This window comes from Podarcis pityusensis, assembly GCF_964106645.2.
Source record: "Podarcis pityusensis genome assembly, chromosome: 6".
Classification (NCBI taxonomy): Eukaryota; Metazoa; Chordata; class Lepidosauria; order Squamata; family Lacertidae; genus Podarcis; species Podarcis pityusensis.
The window spans coordinates 21,712,001-21,736,796 of NC_138030.1; the positions used below are offsets into that span (position 1 = coordinate 21,712,001).

The 24,796-nt window shown below is 41.8% G+C and overlaps 2 protein-coding genes across 5 annotated transcripts; one reads left to right on the plus strand and one right to left on the minus strand.

The window, feature by feature from the left end:
* Positions 1-207: 207 nt before the first annotated feature.
* TTPAL (alpha tocopherol transfer protein like) lies at positions 208-9,763 on the plus strand. 3 transcript variants are annotated; one of them, XM_081011503.1, is made up of 5 exons: positions 208-308; positions 2,988-3,442; positions 5,381-5,574; positions 6,101-6,211; positions 7,066-9,763. In XM_081011503.1, exons 2-5 carry the CDS (start codon positions 3,004-3,006, stop codon positions 7,339-7,341), a joined length of 1,020 nt encoding a protein of 339 aa, XP_080867629.1. In that variant the 5' UTR covers positions 208-308; positions 2,988-3,003; the 3' UTR covers positions 7,342-9,763. The 3 variants fall into 3 exon arrangements, with proteins under 3 accessions (XP_080867629.1, XP_080867631.1, XP_080867630.1); XM_081011505.1 differs by lacking the exon at positions 208-308 and adding an exon at positions 424-497; XM_081011504.1 differs by lacking the exon at positions 208-308 and adding an exon at positions 548-1,020.
* A 311-nt stretch (positions 9,764-10,074) lies between these two features.
* On the minus strand, positions 10,075-22,333 carry SERINC3 (serine incorporator 3). Of its 2 annotated transcripts, XM_081011384.1 has the most exons (11): positions 22,140-22,328; positions 19,723-19,775; positions 18,136-18,297; positions 17,121-17,281; positions 16,359-16,438; positions 15,628-15,765; positions 14,871-15,040; positions 14,110-14,200; positions 13,565-13,748; positions 12,856-13,080; positions 10,075-10,890 (listed from the first exon to the last, which is right to left on the minus strand). In XM_081011384.1, exons 3-11 carry the CDS (start codon positions 18,169-18,171, stop codon positions 10,752-10,754), a joined length of 1,224 nt encoding a protein of 407 aa, XP_080867510.1. In that variant the 5' UTR covers positions 18,172-18,297; positions 19,723-19,775; positions 22,140-22,328; the 3' UTR covers positions 10,075-10,751. The 2 variants fall into 2 exon arrangements, with proteins under 2 accessions (XP_080867510.1, XP_080867509.1); XM_081011383.1 differs by lacking the exon at positions 19,723-19,775 and having other exon boundaries at positions 22,140-22,333.
* Between the last annotated feature and the right edge of the window lie 2,463 nt (positions 22,334-24,796).

The following is a 24,796-nucleotide window of genomic DNA, read 5'->3' on the forward strand; positions in this document are numbered from 1 at the left end:
GATTCCCGTCCTTTCCTCTACCCTCCCTGACCCCGCGCAAGGTGGATTCTAAGCCCTGACATACATCGGGAACCGGAATTACGGCTCCGAACCAACAGACTGCGGCCCTTTGCTCCGCAACTGCGCCGCCTTCCAGGAATTCCGCGCATGCGCAGTCACACACCTAATTTACCCTCCGCCCACCCGCGCGTTCTTAGGTTCATTCAAGGCGGGCCGAGGTTTGTGATGTCACGGGAGTGCTTCCGGGTCGCGAGCGGGTTTTCTTCCTGGAAAGTGTCCCTTCAGTTTCCAGTGGAGCTGGAGCTGCGGTGAGGGGACGGGGAGGCCGGAGGGCGGGAGGTGTCGGCGTCTGCTTTCCGGCTGCCCCTCCTGAGGTGGGAGCCCGGGGAGGCCTGGCGGGCGGTGGCGGGGCTCCAGCCGAGGACTTGGGCTGCCTCCTGGACGTCGCTTCGGCAAAAGCCGCGCGCTGTTTCCCAGGGAACTGGAGGCTTCCTAAGGTTACTCGTGAGGAGGGAGAATTTTTCTTCCCTTATGGGGCTCAAGGGGCGGGGGAAAGGCCGCCCTGCGAAACTGGCAGGCGATTCAAGACGAGTAACTAGCCCGGATCCAGCCAATGACCTGGGTCACGTTCGTTAGTTCCATTGAAACATATGGGCATAGCTGCCAACTTTTCCCTTTTCTTGCGAGGAATCCTATTCGGAATAAGGGATTTTCCAAGAAATCCCAACTTTAATGGAGTGGCAGACAAAAATGTTTGAATACATAGAATTGGCGAAATTGATTTTATAAGATTCGGAGCCAAAAAGAAGCAAAGTTCGGAAAGGATTGGAGTAAATTTGTTGAATGTATACGGAGTAATTGTAAGAATTTAAAAACTGTAGCAGGGTTAATGTAAATCTTGTGATGTGAATGGAGTGTAAATAAGAGAAGATTTGAGACATGAAAACCGTTGAAGGGATGGAAGGATGTCCGGGCGCAATAAGGCGCAGGGTAAATAAGAAGACATACAAATTTTTGAATGTAAGAGTATTTATTTTATTGGTGGTTGTTACAAAAAAAGCAATAAAAAGTATGGGGGGGGGGAACGGAATAAGGGATTTTCCCTTTAAAAAAGGGAAACGTTCACAGCTATGCATATGGGGCTTGGGAGTCTCTCTTCGCTTCATTTTGCCTTCGGTGGGATCGGAAGTGCGGCTGGCGTGGCCTGGATCCAGCCTGATTTGTATGAAATTGCGAGGAGAGATGTGCTTTCAGAGAAGGTGGCGGTGGGCACGCCATACATCTAGTGCCAGATTTACGTACAAGCTAAACAAGCTATAGCTTAGGGCCCCACTCTCTTGGGGGCCCCCAAAAAAATTAAAGGGGGGAAAACCTGCATGTACATTTCCAAAATAGAAGATAAAAAACAAATAAAATAAAACCTACATACAGCAACAGTGTTTTGTGTTATGTATGGACCTATTAGGTCCATAAATTACCATATAGCATATATTCAACACACAAAAACAGTGACAATTTGTTGTTGACAAAGGACAGCTGGACATATAAAGGGCCCCATTACCTTCAGTAGCTTAGGGCCTCATCAATCCTAAATCCAGCCCTGGTCTGGATCTAACCTGATGTGTACGAAATTGGGAGGAGTCATGTGCTTTCAAAGAAAGTGGCGGTCTAAAGCAGCAACACCTACCCACCCCAAGAAAAAGAACATCAGGGGCTGTAGTTTTTTACCCCTCAGAGAGCTACAGTTCCCAGATTCTTTAAGGTGCAACTGCTTTAGATATATGCAGCTAATCAGATTAATGGGCGGGAAAACACCTGTCATTCGCTGTGAGTTATGGTGGGTATATGGCACCTAAATGCTTGGTGGAAGCATAGCTCTGTTTGACTCCTGGATTCTGGGATTCAGTGTGGGAGGGTTGCTGCCTGCATGCCCTTGCTTATGGGCTTCTAGGAAATGCCTGGTTGGCTACTATGAAAAACAGGATAATGGACTAGATGTACCTTTGGTTTCTTCCGGCAGGGCTTGTCTTGTGTTTTTATGACCGACTGTTGTAACATGCAGTTGTAATTCTGCCTTTGTCCTCACCTGTCTTTCCCCCTGTCAGCTCATAACCTTAGATTTGACAAGTTTTAACACTTTACATTATCAAGGAATAGTTACAGCTTTGATCCCCAGAACGATAACAATAGATTTGCCTATAAATTTTGGCATGATACTAATAGTTGGATACTGCTCTTAAATAGCACATGCTTTCCCTTTCTCTCTTGCATCAGGGATGTTTGGTTTAATGTGTTGTCCGAACCCAGGCTCATATTTTGTCTCGCTCCAGATGAACCATGAGAAGAATATGTTGTGCTGCGCTCAGGTCTTTCTTGTGGGCTTCCCATAGGCATCTGGTCGGTTACTGTGAAAACAGGACTAGATGGCCTCATCCAGCAGGCTCTTCTTGTGTTCTTATGAATTGCAAACCAAGAACAAGATTACAGCTCATCCTTTGTCTGAATGAGACAAACTATGAGCTTAGGTTCCTATAACACTCTTGAGGAAGAGACTTGAGGCCACAGTCTCCTCTCCAAGAGTTCACATGCTCATGTGTTTGCATTAAGCAATAGTTTGGCTTACCATTCGTGCAAACTTAGTTCTGCATCGCTTTCAGAATATTGCAGCTCTTAGTGGAAAAGCACCCTTCCCCTTGAAGTTGAAATGAAATCTTATATGCAAATTTAAGTGGTAGGTGATATATAACAGTATCTTGTCATAAGCAATGGGGTAGGTGGAGCAATTCCTGTACAAACATTGCTCTAAATCAGAGCTGACTAAAGAATCTTTCAAGAGTGATTCTTAAGCCCAAATAGAACCAATAAATGGGTGTTTTATTTTGGAATTCTTAAGACTTATATGGAAGACTAGGTAGATGCTTCTGACCACTTTTCCTAGATGCTGTTTGTTCATCGTATTGTGTTGTTGTTTTTTATCTTCCTTGCAGATTTTCCCACTAACCAATGTCAGGAAATGGTGATGGCACCATTCCAAGTCCCTCTGTGGGATCTCTGTCAGAGATTGAGGTCCTGCCAGATCAGCCAAAGTATGTGTGCTCATTGTCCGCTGAGCTTGTCGCCAAGGCACGTGAAGAGCTGCAGGAAAAACCCGAGTGGCGGCTTCGAGATGTTCAAGCCCTCAGAGACATGGTGTGCAAAGACTATCCTAACCTGGGAACATGTTTAGACGACGCTTTCTTGCTCAGGTTCCTTAGAGCCCGGAAGTTTGATTATGATCGGGCACTTCAGCTCCTTGTGAACTATCACTGCTGTAGGAGGAGTTGGCCTGAGGTTTTTACTAACCTGAAACCGTCTGCTATAAAGCCTGCCTTAGAGTCTGGTTTTGTCACTGTGCTTTCTCACTTAGATACTGAAGGACGCCATGTTGTTTGCATTCGCCCAGGTATTTTTTTTAATACTTCTCCCTCCTGCCTTTGGTTAACTGTTTAGGATTGCTTCTTGTGACTTGCTACCAAATTCGTATTTTTAAAAAAGATACAAATATTTCATTTGATGCTTATGCTTTCTTTCCCCTATTACTAATATTACTGCATAATCCAGTGAAATGCAGTTAATGACTTGAGAACTGTATCATTAATTCACGTACTTCAGGGAGTTCAGTTTTCAGAACACATTTTTTTATCTGTAATTTCTGTATGAGGAGATGGGATGTTGTTGTTATTATTTGTTGTACTTATATAATTTCTAGAGGCCTAAAATCCTACATTTGCTTTTGTTCCTTCCTGGCTTTCCATAATTATTTACTTTTTCTTCTTGTTACACCAGTCTTTTAAAGTAACACTTTAAATTGTTACTTAAATCTGAATTGTACATAGGAGACAGAATATGTTTTCAATGCTAATATGTTATGTTGTAACATAATATATGAGCTAACAAAAACAAACATCCTCAGTACATACATACAGTATTTTCAGGCATATATTATCATTGAGGAAATCACCAAAAATATTTCAAATTACAGTTGTGAGCTAAAACACTGGTGCAGACATATCTTTGAAAGAAACTCGATTTTGAGTAGGCCTGCCTTAAACAGACCATAAAGGAGTATGATATTTTTGATCTCTAATGGAATGGTTTGGACAGTGTACTGCTGAAGAAAGTAGCTGGGATTTATTTGTCCCTGATTGGTTAATCTACTGCTGTTATGTTTTGGGTCCAATTCATTGACATAGGAGAAAAGATGTGGTGACGACAGTTTTATGGATCGAGGCTGACAATTTGGCCTCTTAGTAATTTAAACCTCCAGTCATCTTGTCCTGACCTTTGGCCAACACCATGCATGGTGACAGCCCAGAGAGAGAAAACCAGGCAAGCAATTTTAGAACTCCCTGCCTGTTGAGATCAAGCAGGCGCCTTCACTGTGCTCTTTTGGGTACCTACAAAAAACATTCTTGTTTAGATAAACCTAGTCGAAATAATTTTAATCTGTTTAAGTATTTTAACTTTTGTGTGTTTTAAATTATAGTTGTGAATTGTTCTTGATTTTATTGTTTTATCTTTTTGTAAGCTGTTTTGAGGTTTTTTGGTTTTTTTACACACAAGCTGTGTATAAACTTTATGCAAAAAACAAATGATATAAATAATAAAATGTCCTACCCCCTTGCCCCATGGCTCAAACTCACTTTTCTCCTTTAATATTGAGAGGGATATAAGTCGATATCCACAAAAGTCAGCAGTGGGCATGTAGATATTAAGTTTGTCTTATTACTCGCTCTAGTATCTCTAGTCACTCAGTATTACATTTTTATTTTAAAATTGTTTGCATGGAATTTGAGAAATCAAAAAATACCATTAATGGTAATGGAGTGGGTGGGAGAGAGATGAAATCATGAGGATACACAAACATAAATATTTTAACACATGGTGTTTTGAAACATTTCTTTAAGAGAGGCAGTTAAAAAAGTGCACATTTTTGTTCTTGAGGCTGCTGTATAACCTACTGAATAATCAAAAACTGTATTTTGAAATAGGTTGGAGCATTAAAATCTTTATTGTTATACATCCTTGATATTTTGTTCTACCCATACTGTTCTACCTTTTCCCATACTGAATAATACATCATTTTCCCCCAAGGAAAATGAACATCACCTGTCCTTAAATATACGCCCTATTTTGCTCCAGAAGTCCAAGCACAAAGCATACAAAAAGATCAGCTTCTTGAAGCATCTGCGGGTTTTATTTAATGAAGAACTAATGTGAATTAGTACAGAGACTGTTAAAGGATGACTAACCATTATAAGACAAATAGAAAATTCAGTTTTGAAATGTACTGTTGGTTTATTCAGCTTTGCAACTTATCATCTCTGTCTTATGACCGTAGACAGATGGATCCCAAGTAACTACCCAATTACTGAAAATATTCGTGCCATATACTTAACATTAGAAAAACTCATTCAGTCTGAAGAGACCCAGGTGAATGGAATTGTTATCCTTGCAGACTACAAAGGAGTCAGCTTGTCTAAGGCATCTCATTTTGGTCCCTTTATAGGCAAAAAAGTGATTGGAATTCTTCAGGTAAGATCTGAATTTATAAAGGGGAAAAATAATTATATAACCAACAAATATTAAAAGCCATTTCACTTGACACAGCTGCTTATGGAATTGGGTGGGTTTCAACAAAGGAGTGGAATATTTTTGTGAGCATAGTTTATCTTTGAAACAGTCTTCATTTTCAGTTGAAAGAAACCTGGATTTTAATTATAAGAGATCCTTATGAAGGTTTGTGTAATTGGTATCTTCTCTTAAAATATTATATTTCACCTTGGATAAGACGTGTGTGTACTTTAAAGTGTTACCTTGTGGTGGGAAGAATGAACAGCACATATTTGTTCTATAATCTTCACAAACATATAAAAATTAAAAAATTGAATCTTCACAAATGTGCCTGCTGCCTACAGATCTTTTGTAAGGAGCTATTTTTGTTCCATTGTGAGTTCATACATCAGTAAATTAAATGTGTGTTTTTGAAAACTGGTAAAAGCTATTCATAAAGTAACCAGTATTTATAAACCTGACTGGTATTGTGTTGTTGTTTTTTTAGGATGGCTTTCCTATTAGAATAAAAGCTGTCAATATTATAAATGAACCTCGAATATTCAAGGGCATTTTTGCCATCATCAAACCCTTTCTGAAAGAGAAAATAGCAAATCGGGTAAGTGGCTATTTTTATTTATTCATTCATTTAAAGCATTTTAATCTTGCTTGTCAGCTGAAAATGCTGCCAGAGCAGCTTACATAACATCAGTAAACACAAGACAACCCTTGCCCCAAAGGCTTACAGTCCAAAAGACGCAACGAAAGTGGCTAATGTTGCAGACAGGCTGTTGTTCATTCATAGAGGTCAGACTAGCAAGTTGCATATATCTGTAGTGTAATTGTGACCAATGAAATTCTACTTGGCATAGCTGGAAGGGGCCTCCTCTTTTCTTCTCCCACCTTGCACAGCTTACAATGGCAGAGGAGTAGTGGCTGTTGCAACCAGGTGGGTAAAGGTAAAGGTACCCCTGACTGTTAGGTCCAGTCGTGGACGACTCTGGGGTTACGCGCTCATCTTGCTCTATAGGCTAAGGGAACCGGCGTTTATCCACAGACAGCTTCCAGGTCATGTGGCCAGCATGACTAAGCCACTTCTGGCAAAACAGAGCAGCGCACGGAAACAAAATTTACCTTCTCACCGGAGCAGTACCTATTTATCTACTTGCACTTTGACGGGCTTTCGAACTGCTAGGTGGGCAGGAACAGGGACCAAACAACGGGAGCTCAATGTGGTAAATTTGTTTCCTGCCATTCACCAGCAGGCCCCAGGGTGGGTCACAATTTAATATTAGGATCAGCCTGGTCTCTTGTTGCCACAGTTGTTTGGATACACAATGTGAATTATACTCTGAATTTCTTGAAATTGAGGTATCACATTATTATTTCAAGAATACTATATCAGAGTGTTACATTATTATTTCAAGAATACTGAACCCGTGTTGTTGAAACTTCTGGGTTTTTCTTTTTCAGTTTTTTCTTCATGGGTCAGACTTGAGCTCTCTGCACCACAACCTTCCACCATGGATCCTACCTGAAGAATATGGGGGCACTGCGGGGAAACTGGATATCTCTGCCTGGAATGAGCTGCTGCTGGCCTCAGAGGATGACTTCCTGTACGATGCTTCTCTTCTGGCTCCCTCCAATAACTCTTCTCCTCTTGACCCACTATTGACTGGGGAGATTGATGAGAAGCAATGTGATGACTCTTTGCGAAGCTTGAAAACGCAACTCTATTCCTGCTATTAACATAGCAGTTAAAGCTTCCAAAAGGTCACCTTCCTGTTTACAAAGGGATTATGAACTCTGCCTTGTTCTTAGGTAGACTGTAGCCTAGGGAGAAAGACAGCTGAGGGAGGCACTTTACATTGGAACCAAAGCAAATTAAAAAGGGGAAGCCATGGAGAAAGGTGAAGTTCTACCGCAATCCAGGAGAAGGGTGCAGTTTTGAGGCACCGTAAACGTTGCGGTTTCTTGACCCTTTGCAAACAGCAGCATCTCCTAAGATTAAATGTGTCACGTGACTTAAGGAACGTTGCAAACGCCAAGGTTTTAAGCACAGTTATTTGGAAGTAAGTTGCTCTGAAATGAATGAGACCTGCTTCCAAATGAGCAAGTTTAGGGTCAAAGTGCTAGATTTTCTCAGGCTGAAAAGAGCTAAAATGGCCAACAGTTTTGACAAAGCGGAAGTGTCATAATGCATTATACAGTACTGACTTTCCCTAGAGAAGTAAGAAATAATATTGGTTGTGTGATATAATGGTAGCTGTTTTACGGCAGGCTAGTTTCTAGGAGTAAATGTTGGGCTGCCATTCTGATACACTTTGGTTTGACATGCTCTGATTATCGCTATCATTATTCAGTTATTTCCACATATAAGCATATTCTCTTCTCTTGTAGGGAGTGTGTTGCCACTGAGATGCAAACCTTAGACTTGAATCTTGCAGACAAGGTTTGCAAATGCAGTGGGTATCATTAAAACCACTGAAATCAATGAAAGCACATGTTCACTCTGCCTAATAGAGAGCATTAAAGAATCTGTACACCGTTTTTATGCCCATACTTGAATTTGTACCAGGACCAACTGAAAGGGACAGGTAATTCTGCTTATTAGCTTAGCTGCCAGTTAATACCCTGCCTTAGTTATAGAATTCTATTACCATAGGTCTTGGGGGTGTAATACAGAAACTGTCATAGTTGTAGATGTCTGTCCAGCAAAACAAGGATGCTAGTTTAGACGTGTTTATTTCTGAGTCTCTGTAAACCAAATGGACAGGGTATTTTACAAGCACAATTTCTGTTTTGTAAATGTAACTATTTTCCGTTCAGTGTGTGTGTGGAGGGGGGGGGGATGTTATCAGTTGGACCTCAGTGCTAAATTGGCTTCCTTTTACAAAGGTCACTTTCCGCCGTCCTTCATGGTTGTCCTTGTTAATGTGCATTAGTGCTTTATGTCTTCCTTTTATTCGTGGCTTATCTCATGTGTGTTTGGTCTTAGTTATGTACGCAACTTCCTCTTCTTTCATAGTCTTGAGTTGTAGATTAACTTAGATATATTTGTGACATCCAGCACTTCAGCCTGAAACCTTTGTGGAGATTGAATTGACTGCTGTTTCATGTTTAGAGGGAGGCAGGTCAACACTTATTACCACCTCATCTTTTAGCACTTTCAACTAGATGGTTGTAGCTATTTGCGGAGGCTTTTACTTAGTGCCAACTACAGACCAGAAACTGGTGCTGATTGTAAATATAAGGTTTTCAGCTGGTGGACTTTTTGTATTGTCAGTGCCAAACTTGTATTTCCCCTCACATTAAAAAAAAAAAAAAAAAAGCATAACCATCTGCCTCTGTATTGCCAAAAGATGAAGCAATTTTGTGTGCTTGAACTAGAGGCCCCATTGATTATACTATGTGGTATGTTATCAAAATAGGCCATCATAGGCATTTGAAACAGGTTTTATTATTATTACTCAAAGCTTTTTACAAGTGTTCTGAAATGGATATACTAGGTGTAAATATTTCTTCTGGCAGTCACAGGTAGCTCCTGTGCATGTAAGAAGTGTGAAAACACGTGATACTGAATGATGAAGTTCATTATTGTGCAGGAAAAGATCTAAACTCATCTTTTAATTTAAACTGTCCCTCTAAGTTTGGGGCAAATTAAACAGCTAGTATAGTGTTACAGAAAGTTCAGGTATTATGTTTATACTAATGCACTAATTTTTCAAGTAGAGATATTAGCAGCTAATATATCTAATGTATCCTCGACCATTATTTAAGAAATTATTTGGTCGTATTGAAACAGTACCAGGCCTTAAGAAAGAGACATTGGTAACCTACCACAACTGTCAAATTGCCTTTAAGTCTAACAGAAAATGAAAGATACTTGAATTTATACAGTGGGCTTGACAGGCACTATTAAAATTTTTGAGGTTTTTTCCAGAATAGTAGTTGAGGTGCTTTATTTCTACTGTTCCGTCAGTCAGTTTTGGCATTTTGCTAAGTAAATTGTTTCAGTATTTGTTTTGCCTTTTGCTGTATGTAGAAGTCAGGTGTTTGGTTACAGTATACACCTGTGAGAATTTATTTTTATATTGCATTTTATAAAAGGAATAGTTTAATTGTAACTTTATGCATGAGTGGATATTAAACCATCTACCTTAAGACAATATTTCATTATTTTCATCATTATTTCAAGACAGTATTTGCTTCCTTGTTAAGTCCATTTTAAATTCCAAGTGTATCAGTAACTCAGTGGGATTTGACTGCCTTCTAAAGCCATCAAGGTATGTGAAGTGGGGGGGGAGGGGATTGGATTAATTTTTTTAAAAGCAGCTCAGAGAGAGAACAACTGATCTTCCATTCTGTGGTGCTCATTACCCCAATTTCCAGACATGAACTGATTTCTCTGAACTGTGGTTTGAAAAGATATACAGGATTTTTCATACCTCTGCCCAAAATAAAGAGACACTGAACAGGTAATTTTAATCAAACATGTTTATAGTGCAAATGCCAAGATTGACAAAACGATGCACTGGCTTTTACTCACATCGCAAATATTAGACAAAAAAGCACTTCAAATTATTTTAATATAATTTAATTAAAGCATAGTAGATACTTCATTTGGAATTAACTGACAAATACTAAAGTTCAGTAGAACTTTTCTATAAAATTGGTTTTCTACAGTGATCCAAAAATTGCTCATTTGAACTTCCCATACTACATAGCATGCTGCTCCATTGAGAAAAACAGATTCTGTATGTTAAAACGCCATTAAACATGTTTTCTTGAAGTGGAATGTACACCTGCAGTATGGCTTTCACTTCCATATACTGACGCATTAGAATAACTTTAAAATATATTACTTTAAGCTCAAGCCATTTTTCTTTCAACTCGGTTGTTTATACTACTGGCTTTTTTACGGTATCAAACAGCACAGCTGTAGTAGACTAATGGTAAAGCTAGCTTTCATTTAAACATATCAAAATGTACAGAGCTTAGATTTTTGCATCAAGCATTATACAAGTTAGCAGCTTTCTATTCATTTGTATATGTTGCAGGAGAGATGGCTGGAGCCTTGGCTCCAAGAAGCGATACAGACCATTTGGCTTTCAGCAGAGAGGAACTTCATGTTTCTATGCTTTCAGAGAAATTATCGTTTAATTGAAGTCCCGATTAGGAAGGACAAGAGGTGCCACTAAGGTCCAGAGATAGAGGAGGAGACAAACCCAGCTGGAGGAGATCTTCACCCAGACAGCTGGCCACTTGCTTGTCAGAGTTTTGAATTCGGCATCAGGGCTGTGGAATGAATAAATGGTAAAAATGAATTAAGCCATAACTTAAAGCCTAATTTATTCATGCAAGAAACTAGGGGTTAGGGTGACTAACAGGAGCATTGTAACCAGGTCTACTCAGAAGTAAGTCCCATGAAAGCAACTGTTTCTTCCTGCCAGTGCCCGAGCGGGCTAGCAGTTGACAAGATGTCATGCAGTTTGAAGCATAAGAGAACTATCTAGCTTAATGAGTTAATAGTCAGAGCTGGAATATTACAGTGGCTTAACAGGAAAAACAAAAAGAGATTCAGCTGTATGACAAGATATGTCATACAGACTGAAGCAGGTACTATGTGAAGGCGGTGAAGGTCCTGTGTGAGTGCCTGGAGGCGGTTGGAGGATGGATGGCGGCTAATGGATTGAGGTTGAATCCTGACAAGACAGAAGTATTGTTTTTGGGGGACAGGGGGCGGGCTGGTGTGGAGGACTCCCTGGTCCTGAATAGGGTAACTGTGCCCCTGAAGGACCAGGTGCGCAGCCTGGGAGTCATTTTGGACTCACAGCTGTCCATGGAGGCGCAGGTCAATTCTGTATCCAGGGCAGCTGTCTACCAACTCCACCTGGTACGCAGGCTAAGACCCTACCTGCCCGCGGACTGTCTCGCCAGAGTGGTGCATGCTCTAGTTATCTCCCGCTTGGACTACTGCAATGCGCTCTACGTTGGGCTACCTTTGAAGGTGACCCGGAAACTACAATTAATCCAGAATGCGGCAGCTAGACTGGCGACTGGGGGCGGCCGCCGAGACCACATAACACCAGTCTTGAAAGACCTACTTTGGCTCCCAGTACGTTTCCAAGCACAATTCAAAGTGTTGGTGTTGACCTTTAAAGCCCTAAACGGCCTCGGCCCAGTATACCTGAAGGAGCGTCTCCACCCCCATCATTCTGCCCGGACGCTGAGGTCCAGCGCCGAGGGCCTTCTGGCGGTTCCCTCATTGCGAGAAGCAAAGCTACAGGGAACCAGGCAAAGGGCCTTCTCGGTAGTGGCGCCCGCCCTGTGGAACGCCCTCCCATCAGATGTCAAAGCGATAAATAACTACCTGACATTTAGAAGGCATCTTAAGGCAGCCCTGTTCAGGGAAGCTTTTAATCTGTGATATTTTACTGTATTTTTTGTTTCTATGGAAGCCGCCCAGAGTGGCTGGGGAAACCCAGCCAGATGGGCGGGGTACAAATAATAAATTATTATTATTATTATTATTATTATTACTATGCCACTACCTTGATTTCAAACTTAATTTGGCTATGCACATACCTATTGTACACTCCGGAATTCTAGAGACAGTGATAATTCTTTTAATTCCAACAATCAGCAAGGCTGGGAAACGAGACTACTAATATACTTCATTAGATACTTAAGAATTCATTACAGTCAGATAACCATCTTTAACTATGAACAATAAAAAGGGCTCAGATACACGAAGTACCTATCCTACTTTATAGAGATGCAAGTCCTACAATTTTGATACACAACTAGAAGCAGCATATTAAAGCACACGTTATGAGCTGGAAGCTTCTAGCTTTACTCACAGGGTGACTTTAGGTAAGCCACACACACATGGAAGTAACTGACTTTCATTATAAAGCTGTCGCAAGATTACAGAGAATGCATGTAAAGCTCTTGGCATTAAAGCAGTCAAAGAATACTATTATTCAGTAATTGTGGAAGATCAGAGAGTTTCCCTTGCATCTCTAGGCAAGGCTGGGAAAGACAAACTGAAAGCCTGGCAAGATGCTGCCAGTCAGTGTGCACAATACTGAGCAACATGGACTAATGTTCAACTTGGTATAAGGCAGATTCCTAGGTTCCCATTTTTTAAGAAAGTAAATTTAAAAATAGTAGTTAATATTTGAGATTATGATAATCTCACTGTACTTGTCAGCAAAAATATTATACTATCTGATTAAATCTCCACTAGGCTATTCTTACCTGTACCAATTAGTAAGAGTCATCATGATATACAGGGAGGCAAGGAACAGCATGAAGTGGAAGAAGGCATAACTGTACTGGACACCATCCTTTTCATTATCCGGGACCCGGCGAATTTCTCCATCTTCTACATCGCTACCAGTTCCGGTAGTATCATCCAAAATGACGCTGTCACTTGTCGACAGAGTCAGTTTGTTCACTTGACTGTTGTTGGAAGATCGGATACTGCAAAACAGTTCAAGGAAGAGGGTGCTAAATGTTTCAGATTGAATAAGAAAGTTGAAATCTACCAGTAAATTGTTTAGCCTTATTCAAAGTGCCCAAGAACACCTGAGTCTATAAGTATGTAATGCAATTCTACCACAGATGCTAAGTAGACCTGGCTACGTAAGCTGATTGGAAACGAGACCGCTGCTTTCAACTCTGGGAGGAGGAATGAATTACAAGTGTAAAAAATACATTAAAAATCCTTAGAACAGGTGGGAAAACTATGGCCCTTTAGAAATGGATGGACTACAACTCCCAACTTTCTTGACCACCAGCCATGCTGGGAAGAGATAAAAATTCATGGAATTCCGTTACAGTTGAAGTCTAGTTAATGTTTACCTTGATTCAAAACACAGCAGCTACCTGTTCATTACGCCTAAACCTAAGATGTGATTCTCAAGAATCTGCCTGAAGTTTTGAAACTACAGAGATCAAATGTTACCTGGAATACAAGAGACAAAGTACGAAGACTGTAAGTCCAACAACGCTCTGTGCATCCCACCACTGCAGCTTTTGTGGTCCAGGTGTAGGAACAACAGGTACAACAGCAGTTACATTTGCTGGGATGGAAGTAGGAGCAGCTATCTGGCTGATGATGTTCAGAAGACTTGGGTTACAGATGCGTTCTGGAAAATAAATTCCACAGATTTATAAAATAGTGCTCACTCTCAGGAGAGTTTATAGCCTAGTAATAAACCCAGAATCTCTTTGCCTGTCATAGTGAAAATGCTCTACAAAAAACTTGGAATTCGATCTAATTCTTCCCCCATCATGAACTCGCAAAGTATATATGATTTCCAGATGTGAAGTAGCCGGACAAGAGATTATTTATTGCCTTCATACTTAACCAAACTGCATCTCTTAGAAGCCTGCAGGGTTCCAATTCCTAATACACTCAAAGATTCAGTATATTTTTATTCCTTCGCAACTGTCTCCACTACCATTATTGTTTTGAAGGCACAATTATCGGCACTTATGAAAGCTTACCAGGCTCATTGGACATGGCTGACCAAGTGAGGTACATCGTGTAGAGAGTAATGATAGAAGACTGGAGAAGGCCAGAACGAGGCTGGTGTTCCTGTTTGAGACAAGCAAATTTTATATAACTGTACCTGAACCATGTAGATCGCTTTTTTGTTTAACTCCATGTTGGTTAGCCTTGACTGGAAAGATTTCACTTTCACTACAACTTAAGGCTTCTGTACAGAGGGGAATATGAAGCATGAGTAGAGGCACAAGAACTACTTGGGGAACTGATGAGAAATATTTCAGTTTCCATGGGCAAGAGTTACTTTTCTCATGCCACCCCTACCCACATATATTATTTCATGTATTTTAGTACAGCCTCCAAACTATTCTTTCAATATCCAAAACTGTTTCTTGCAAGCAACTCTTCTATGAATGACTATGCAATCTTGCTAGTTGTGTTCCCCAGCCCTCGAATAAAATGTCTGCTGTCATGTTGCGTCTCAATGCAATCAGCTAAACATTATACTGATCCTCAACTAGTTGTAGTTCAGTGGCACCAAAACAGTACATTACATGACCACCATTCCCTCCAGCAATATCAGCAAGTGTTATACAGCTTTACCAAAGGGTTTATAGTCTGTTTTGCTCCACACACTCACCTACTCCTCCTGAGTGTTTGCAAGATAAAAACCACATCTAACTAAGGATATTTATACAAGCCCAAATAAGTCATCCTAACCTATATCCCTCAGAATAATCCAATGCAGAATTCATCATACCTGGACTTTTGGAAGGACTGATGTGATTGACACAGCAATGCAGACAAGCATATTAAAACTGATGAAAAACTTGTTCTCAGTACAGGCATCAGGTTTTGTGTAGAAGACATAGAAGAGCACAACGGCAATAAAGGACAGGGTGTAGAAAAGGCCAGTACATGCCAACAGAGCTAAAGGAAAAGCACATTTCAACGTTCAATTGTTAAATTACAATGCAGTTTTTCAAAAGATTATCAGAACACCGATTAAGACTCTTTTTCAAATAGGAAAATATTATCCCTCTCCTCCATGGGAAATACTGACATTCCGTAGGGCTTGCATAATACCACAAATTAGTTATAAAGCATTTTCTTAGCTTATATGGCTGCCTTCACAACTTTTTACTAATAAACACATTTAGTATTCAAAAGTGCTATACAATCACACCAACATCTCACGTATTTCCTCCGTAATGAAAGAAGAGCAGCTACCTGGTTTGCTCAGAGGCAGGCAAGACGTTGGCAAAGTTAAGATTTAAATGACATATCCTTCATTCCGAATGTCACAACTTCTTATGCAACACCCAACACACACCTTGCTACAGTGATAGCATTTAAGCAACAATGTTTAGCAGATGTTGTGTGGATCCCATTTCTTTCACTGGGCCCGAACTTCTTTTATCAACAATGCTGACACACTGGCCAATAAACACAGAGCTTCATACTAAACTTCTTGCCTCTTGCTGATTTTTGCTACTCACTAGTTAAACGGCACTTACCAGCATACCAGCATTTTGAGTTTCCTTCTTCCATTCGTTCAACCCAGGATTCATTCCAGGAGTGCGCAAAATCAACAAGCAGTACCAGCTGGATTAAAATGAAGCAGAAGGCGCCACAAGTGCCAATAGCAAACAATGCTAGAAAGAAAAGGAGAATGTTATAATCAACCTCTTAACTTTTGACAACCTCTGGCTAAATATATTTAAAGGAAGTTATAGAGCCTTTGGGTGGAATTCAGCATCTTGCTATGATGAATGTTTCCTCCCCACAAGCATTTCAGCTTACCAGATAGAACCATCCCCGCTTTCTGTCCTCTGTACACTATTCTTGGTGTTCTCCTGACCCCCCGCCCTCCGAGTCACTTTTGGGTAACAGGGGTACACAGGGCAAAAGGAGGAAAGTCCTGTTGTGTAAACTTCAGCTTACAGAGCTCATTAGGTGAATCCAGCCCTTTATCTGCTAAGTGAGTGGGCAAACGTATATGCTCCTAAAAACTTTTGCATTTAATAAGCTCCAGCTCTTCATGAACCCAATTCTTTTAAAAAGAACAGTTCAGTAAAATACGAGCTGTCGCCATAGTTGCGACTACTCTAAGGAATTTATATGTCACCCCCCCGAGGCATGAGCACAACTGAATCAACGCTTAATAAGACACTTTATTGAATACCAAATGCTTCACTTAATAGCAACATCTAAGGGAAATTCTATTTCCTCATCCATCAATGCTTGCCTGTTGTGAAAGGTCCTTCTGGAATGTAAAATGCTCCAACCATGATGCCAACAATGGCAGCTATTTTGAAGAACCAAAACCTGTTTTTAAAAAAAACAGAACACTGATTAGAATAATTTCTCTTAAGCTAACAAAGTCAAGCACCTTTAAGGGGTGTGCCAAAGTAATATAAAGATAGGTGGTCACGTATATGCCTGCATAGTTACTTGGGTTGCAATCTTAATCTCACTTAGCTAAAAGGAAGCCCCATGTCTACTTCAAGATATTCATGACATATTGTCTTTTTAGACACTGTACGTTTCACCTGCTCCTGGTAAATAACCCCCTGGTGATCCCTTCCTAGAGACCCTAACCTAGGGGTGAGAACATGGTCCCAGATCTCCACCAAGGCCTGCCTGCTCCATCTCAGGAGAATGGGGAAGCACCCAGGAGCCAAGGACTGATGAGCCCCAAATGGAAGTGCTAGGTTAACATCTCAAAGGGAAGCCCCATCAAAGCTGCCCACTTAATGCCTAGTATCCAGTGAACATAAAGCCCACCCTGCCCCACAAATGCTAGAATATATTTAACTGGACTTTGCTGTTAGTCTAGGAGTATCTTTTTTTAAAGTAGAAGCTACTGGTTATACCTCTATTTTGCCTCACGGGGGCACTAGCTCCCACTCAGTAAAACATGAACATATTCACTTGGCCATTTTCTGTGCTTATGAGTTTAATGCTATGGGCAGAGGAAAGAAGAGACCAGTCCACATTCCCAACCTACCCATTATGTACAGAAGCCCTTGGATCTTTACTTGATTTCACTTGTATCATGATTAGTGAGAAGAGAAAGAAAAACACCGCCATGGCAAAACTGACTCGGTAGACTGCTCTGTATCCAACCAATTCTTCACAGTGAACCACCTTATCACAAAATCCAGGCACCTGAAAGAAGAGAGCAACAAATCCCAAGATTTTTCTCAGCTGAAGCAGACCTTGAAGGCACCTTACAAAATAATAACAACACACCATTTTACTGAACTTTCGGCATATGCTTCCATTGCTCAACAAGATTTGAAATGCTGATGAAAAATGAAAGCTGATGTTCTCTTTGCATTACCAAATGGGTGGCCTACTTTATAGTATTTTGGGGCTTCATAAAGCCTACAAACTATACTTAAATCACCCTGTGTTATGGCAGACAGACTACAAGTTTCATAACCCCTCAGGAGGTTGTGGACTCTCCTTCAGTGAAGGTTTTAAAACAGAGGTTGGATGTCCATCAGTCATGGATGCTTTAGTTGGGATTCCTGCATTGCAAGGTGTTGGACTAGGTGACCATTCCAACTCGTATGATTTTAATGCAGTGACATAACACAAACTCATCTTTAATTGAACAGAATAAAGTAGGATCAGCTGAAGGCCCCAGGGCCCCAACCACCAACATGCAAAAGAGGTACACACCTAAGCAGGGAAAGACTACTATTGCAGCAAACCAGAGAATCCTAGTGAAATAGCATTTGAAGAGAGATTGCATAAGGCGGCTAACTGAAGCTTAGCAAAATAAATCTAAAGATCTTCAGCTTATACATGGAACATTCTTCCGATATTAGCTGAGATAGGACACTGGAATATGAGTCCAGTCAAACAATCCACTTGCCCTTCCCTTCTTACAGCAAGAGTCTAATGAAAATACTATCATCTCTTATTTCAGTCTCTGTTGCATGCCATATGATATGTAGGTGAATCTGTGCACCGTGACTTGTGTTACAAACACACGTCGCAAAAAGTCTCAGTACCTTTTTCAGCTGCATTTCCATTCCTGGTGCCAGCATGATACAAGCAACAATAGTACTTAGTAGAAGCAAGAAGGCATAAATAAGTCGAGTCACCGTGGAGTTCTTGCTGTTGGGACAACAGCGACACAGCAAACATGATGCACCGCTGCATAGACATGGTATCTGTAGAATGAAAATGAAAATATTATCTTAAGTGTTAACTCCTACATACAAAGTACATACTGTGTATAGAGTCACATGAATCTAAAAGGTAAAGGACCCCTGGACAGTTAAGCCCAGTTAAAGGCAACTATGTGGTTGTGGCCCTCATCTCACTTTCAGGCCCAGGGAGCCGGTGTTTGACCACAGACAGCTTTCCGGGTCATGTGGCTAGCATGACGAAACCGCTTCTGGCGCAACGGAAATGCCACTTACCTTCCCACCACAGTGGTACCTATTTATATACTTGCACTGGAGTGCTTTCAAACTGCTAGGTTGGCAGGAGCTGGGACAGAGCAAAGGTAGCTCACCCTGTCATGGGGATTTGAACTGCCGACTTTCCGATCCGCAAGTCCAAGAGGTTTGGTGGTTTAGACCACAGAGCCACCTGCGTCCCACTAAATCTATCAATCTATCACCACCATGAATCTATCACCACCTTATAAACCAGTCTAGTTAGTTTTTAGAAAGAGAAAGAGTATATGGTTTAGCACTATGTCCAAATTGTGTACGTAAAATAATCATAAACCACAACATGTTCCTTAATGGCTGACAGATTTTCAGAATGGTTTGTGCTATTTCTCTACGGATAAACCATTCTCTAAATTTAAAATGGCTTTTCAAACTGTAGCTTTGTCAGGTAGCGTTGTAGTTGGGGAACCAGCCAGAGCTAAAAAATGGTGCCCTTTGCTACTGACCCCATCTGCACACTGGATCAAGGAGCACCCCTTAACTAGATGATTTGTAGAAAACTCTTAGAGTCATACAAAAATAAAATTGAAATATTTTAAAATATTTTATAACAAGTTATATATCTGTGCAGTCACAGGAAAATAAAGAAAACTCAAACTGGTACATCCACAAACAAGCACTTTAAGCCTCATGTTTCATAAAAAGAGCAGTCAATGTCTGGCAGCCTTTTTGGCTGATTTAAGAGGAAAAAAGCAACAGCTAGTTCCAATTTAAATTGTTGATTATAGTTTATCCATCTTGTTTTATTCTTGAATGTGCTGCTTAACATATATTTTATTGCTAATTCTACTCCTAGTGGAAAGCTGGCTGGAAATAAGCAAAGGCAGACCAGTGAACCATGCAGATACACTATGGGTTGCCACCTGAACAGATGAGTGCCTTCATCTTACAGCAGCTTTTGGGTAAACTTATTTCTAGAGGCATGTTATCAGTTCTCACAGGTACATTGGAATATCCTAGCAGCCACTTTAAGAGTCAATGAAGTGGATGCTGTAAAACTATTGTACTGCATGTTTATTGTTAGTTGCACATGCCCACGACTCATGCCTCAGGTTCATGCACGCACACACACACACACACACACACACACACTGCACACTCCATTTACTCATGCCTGAAAACAAAGGAACACAATACCTTGCATTTATGCACATAACTCTCTCTTGATAGGGACTAACTCCAAACTACTACTGGAAAAAGAAAAATAGGCAACTCAAACTGGTGGCGGCGAGGGTAACTCATTTCTACACTACTCTGAGAGGTCATGGAAACGCTGAGGAATATCTCCGTACAACTTTCTGTTCTTTCAAGCGCAAGGAACTGCTTTGCAAATGGATGCCATCATTTCAGTGAATTATGAAACGTTTGATAAATTGGCAGCACAAAAAAGCTTACTTTTATGTAATAAAAAGTCTTAATATTTGGATGCACTTTGGAGGGAGTTACAGCTGCAATGTTAAGCTTCATGCCCTCTCTAATGACAAAAAATATGAAATCATCCCTTGTTCAATTGGCTATGACAGCTCTCCCTTATTTAAAGAGATGTTGCCTATTTACCATCACTTAATCTGAATTAAGCTTGCTTATTCTAATTGCCTCAGTGCTACTGCAGATGAACACACCTTCTGTATTTGAACACACCACAGTTGTGCTTGTAGAGATCCTAGTTCCCCCCCCAAAAAAAATTAATAAAAATTTAGGCTGATCTACTAAACCCATCCAAAACAGCCAAATGGGGCCAGACCAAGAAAGTTGATAAAAAAGGACAGTCACCTAATACTGGATTTGTAATACCTGCTTACACAGGAAAAAGCTCATGGATAAATGTTAGCTGTCAACGTGCTGAGAAGGCTGTGACTCAGCCAGCACTTCCTGGATTAGGAACTAACATCATTCCTAGAGATGAAATCACAGGTCTTGGCGAAGAGAGGAAAGAGAACCACAGTCCAAATGAACTCTCCTTCCTTGCCATAAAGACAAACAGTAGGCAAAAATAATTTTAAAAAACACAGCCCCCCCCCCAAAAAAATCCGATGTTTAGGACAGCAACCACTTCCAGAATTATTCTTTTTAAAGCTATAGATAAGAAATATTAGACATATGCCAAAAAAGCAATTCTAAAGTATCCCACAAAAAAGAAGTTTGAGAACCACTGCCATATTACAAGAGTGAAGATCCAAATACCCCATCCTGTTTCCGATTTGATGTTAACCTGCCATTACTAGTTTTCATTCATTTTTGTAATACTGGGGAAGCCCAGTATTGCAAAACGCCCTGGATCCTGTGATCATCATCTGAGACCTTTTTTACCACAAGAGTTCTGGAGCGTGGCAATATAAGAATAGGACGGCTCCCCCCTCCCTTTATGGAATACTCTCTGAAGGGAGGCTTGCCTGGCGCCTTCACAATATCTTTAGGCTGACCAACATTCTACATGGCCTTATAAATGTGTTGGTGGGAGGGGGAAGTGTTACTGGTTTGTTTTTCTTATTATTATGTATTTTGTGTGCTGAACTTTGTATCTTTATGTTGCGAACCACCATCTTTGGAGGAAGAGTGGTATACAAATCCAAATAAATAAATAAACCTGAAGTGAAGAAAGGAACGATTATACAAACGAAACTGGATCGGCCTAACAGGGAGAAACGAAAGCATATCTATACAGAAGCAAGACTCAGTGAGCTTGAGTGGGGCTTAAAGGTAAAGGGACCCCTGACCATTAGGTCCAGTCACGGACGACTCTGGGGTTGCGGCGCTCATCTTGCTTTACTGGCCGAGGGAGCCCGCGTTTGTCCACAGACAACTTCCAGGTCATGTGGCCAGCATGTCTAAGCCGCTTCTGGCGAACCAGAGCAGCGCACGGAAACGCCGTTCACCTTCCCGCCGGAGTGGTACCTATTTATCTACTTGCACCTTGACGTGCTTTCGAACTGCTAGGTTGGCAGGAGCAGGGACCAAGCAACGGGAGCTCACCCCGTCGTGGGGATTCGAACCGCCGAAAGGTCGGCAAGTCCTAGGCTCTGTGGTTTAACCCACAGCGCCACCCGCATCCCTTTGAAGCAAGAGTGGTATACAAATTCAAATAAATAAATCTGAAGCGAAGAAAGGCACGATTATACAAACGAAACTGGATCGGCCTGGTTTGGGCGAAACGAAAGCATATCTACACAGAAGCAAGCCTCGGTGAGCTTGAGTGGGCTTACTCGCGAGTAAAACGGGCATCGGAATGTGGCATCAAGGTCCGTTTAGGTCCAGCAGCCATCAGGCAAGGGCTCTTGCGAGGCCCCAAACCTGGACAACGAGTTATTTGTCGCGGTATTTATAGAGATATAGTGCTCCTAGACATGGAGGTTTCGCTTTGAACCCCAGAGCCGCAAAAGGCACCTGGGAACGTCTGTCGAGGCCGCCCCCTCAGCCTCTGTGGGAAACGGCGGCAACCCTGACACCCACCGGAGGTCGGAAACAGGGGGTGGGGAACGACGCGGCCTACTTCCCTCAGTCCGGAAGCCGCCTCCCGGCGGGGCCTACCCGACCTTCTCCCCTCAGGTACTTACCCAGCTGGCCAAGGAACAAACCCCTAGCACGGCCCCCATGGCGGCAACGCAGCCCCTCCGCTCTCTGCTTTCCCCCGCGTGGACGCTTCCGCCTCACTCCGTCGCCTTCCTCCCCGGGCCTGGTGCCGCCTCAGCCGCTTCTGCCGCCGCCGTTGTTGTTGTTGGCTCTGTGGCCGCCGCCGCCACCCTTCCGGGCCGCGCTGATTGGCCGGGCGCCGCAGGCCCGATCATCGGGGGTGGGGTCTGAGCAGCCGACCAATGGAGAGGCGAGGCCCAGCCTGTCGCGAGGCCGGAAAAGGGGAAAAAACAAAAACAGAAAAGAAAAAACAAGAGAGGAGGGATGTGCAGCAGGGTTGGCGGTGACGCAGTGACCATGAGCGACGCTGATTGGCTATAAGGTTTTTAAAGGACAAGCGTTTATTGTCAGCGGTTGGCCTATTAGAGATCTTGGTCTCTTCGAGGGGGTGGGACGGAGGAGAAGGGTCCTTCCCCCTCGCCTACCTTCAATGGGACTAGCCGTCGTTGGTGCGAACGGTTCCCTTGGCAACAGCCTCTTTAGAGCTTGCTTGGTGGATGGGCTGCGCCTGAAGGATGGCGTTACCCCCAGGACCAGGCACTTATTTGGTCATCTGCCTTGCTCTGCAGACTGTTGTAGGAATTTATGAATGGGGGGGTGCCCCTCCAGCAGATATCATGCACATGCTACAAAAATCAGCACAATCACTTTTGTGACTTGTGATTTGTCCCCACAAAACACTTCATCACAGTTTCTTCCTATCTACTCAAAGGACCTTTGCTGCACAATACTAAATGTAAGAATTCACTGATAAATATATCTATGTACTGGCTCACTAGGAAAACTTCAGAAATTCATATAGACATGTGAGCTCAGCTACTCAGCAGCCCCTCTGCCTGAGGGATAATTCCTGGCATCCTGATACTTGAGTGCCAGACAGGTAGCCATTCCAGAAATAACAAACCCAGATGAAGACAAAAGGGTGTGATTAACTTGGCTGGGAAACAGGGAAATGTAAATATCTCTTTTGTTACACTTGATGGGTGCTTGGTGGAGGGCAAGGAGAACCCTGGGGCAGGGTCCAGGATGCTCAGATTACTGCCACCAGACCTCTCCTTTCAAGATGTAACCATGATGTAGTTTGGGGGGGATGTAATATGGGGATTAGCAGCTAATAGAGTTTGGGTGCTCTTTTGTTTGGGGCTTCCATCTTGTTCCACCTTGTGGCAGGTGGGAGTCCTGTCATGATAGTCTTCAATAAAGACCAAGCCTACTGGCTGCTGTTTTGGTCTGGTATTCCTGGCTGGTGCCTTGTTTTTTGTCCAATGGAGCCCTCAGATTTCTCTGTTAACAAGGCTTAATGTTATTTCTGCAGTTGCTCCTTAGCTTCAGCCAGTGTTGCTCAAAAGCAAAGTAAAATTTTAATCTGGAAAACCAAATAAATAAAATTTAAAATAGATAGATAGATAAAAAGTTGCTTTCACATTTCTGCTCACTTGCAATGCGACGCCCGGTGGCTTGTTCCCCTGGAGGTACAGAAACCTTTGAACTGATCTCCGCCCAAAGTGTGTCCAAAATTTGTTAACAACTTTTATGATATAAAAGTGTGTTTGTGTTGTCAAATGTTTCATAAGCCACTAAAATAGTGGCCTCAATTTGCAAGCAGTTTGTTAAGATATTTCATGCTGGTCTCTGGCAACAGTTTTCCTTTTTGGATTTCCCACAGAAATGGTAAATCCGGATTAAATCTGGTTGGAGAAGTTTGGGCTAGCAAAATGTGTGGGTGGTGCTGCAACAAACAAACAAACAAACAAACACCTTTGCATGCAGGAACAGTGGCGATTCCATAATAAACATTCATTTGCCAGTAAGTACCCTTTATGCCACCATAAGCTTGCAGCAGCCATTTGTGCTGTTCACCAGAGAACTGCCATATGACTGGAATGTAATTCAGAAATATGTGCAGCTCAGTAAATAATAATAATAATAATTTATTTGTACCCTTCCCTCCTCAGCCGGAGCTGGGCTCAGAGTGGCTAGCATCATATAAATAATACAATATGCATAAAAACAAGCAATCAGTCGATTAAAATGCATCCCAAAATTAATTAAAATAAATTAAAGTTAAAGTTAAAACGGGACAAATGACAATCCTCAGGTTAAAATTGAAAGTGATTAATGTTAAGTTGTGGGTGAACATATCAGATGACACAGCGATTCTTCAAACAGCTCTTGTTTATTCACAGGCCAGAACAGAACTGAACTGAACAGCAAACAGCTCAGCCGGCCTGCTTTTATAGGCAGCTGGCTGTCAACATTGTAGCAACAACAACCCAGGGTTTCCCACCTAAAGTAACTGACGTGGACTTGAGTGAAAACTATGTGCACGATACTCCTGGTGGCCAGGGTCAGAACTTCAATACATAACAATTAATACTCGCCAGGACCAACTGTTTCCACTGATATTATAAGGACCTGTGAGCGGGCTGGGAAACCTCCTTCGTGCTTGTTCTTATACAAAGAGAAAATGAGTCAGACTGAACCCTGACCAAAGGCCTGGCGGAACAGCTCCGTCGTGCAGTCCCTGCGGAAGGATGTCAAATTTCGCAGGGCCCTGGTCTCTTGTGAGAGAGCGTTCCAC

Bases quoted from the DNA above. Each gene is read 5' to 3' on its own strand.
- TTPAL (XM_081011503.1), top strand. From the start codon at position 3,004: ATGTCAGGAAATGGTGATGGCACCATTCCAAGTCCCTCTGTGGGATCT. The intron at 3,443-5,380 runs GTATTTTTTTTA...TTATGACCGTAG, and splicing joins TGTTGTTTGCATTCGCCCAG to ACAGATGGATCCCAAGTAAC. The intron at 5,575-6,100 runs GTAAGATCTGAA...TTGTTTTTTTAG, and splicing joins AAGTGATTGGAATTCTTCAG to GATGGCTTTCCTATTAGAAT.
- SERINC3 (XM_081011383.1), bottom strand. From the start codon at position 22,178: ATGGGGGCCGTGCTAGGGGTTTGTTCCTTGGCCAGCTGG. The intron at 15,766-16,358 runs GCAAGCATTGAT...TTTTCTTTCTAG, and splicing joins AGAAGGACCTTTCACAACAG to CATTGTTTGCTATTGGCACT. The intron at 10,891-12,855 runs GTAAGAATAGCC...TTCATTCCACAG, and splicing joins ACTCTTACTAATTGGTACAG to CCCTGATGCCGAATTCAAAA.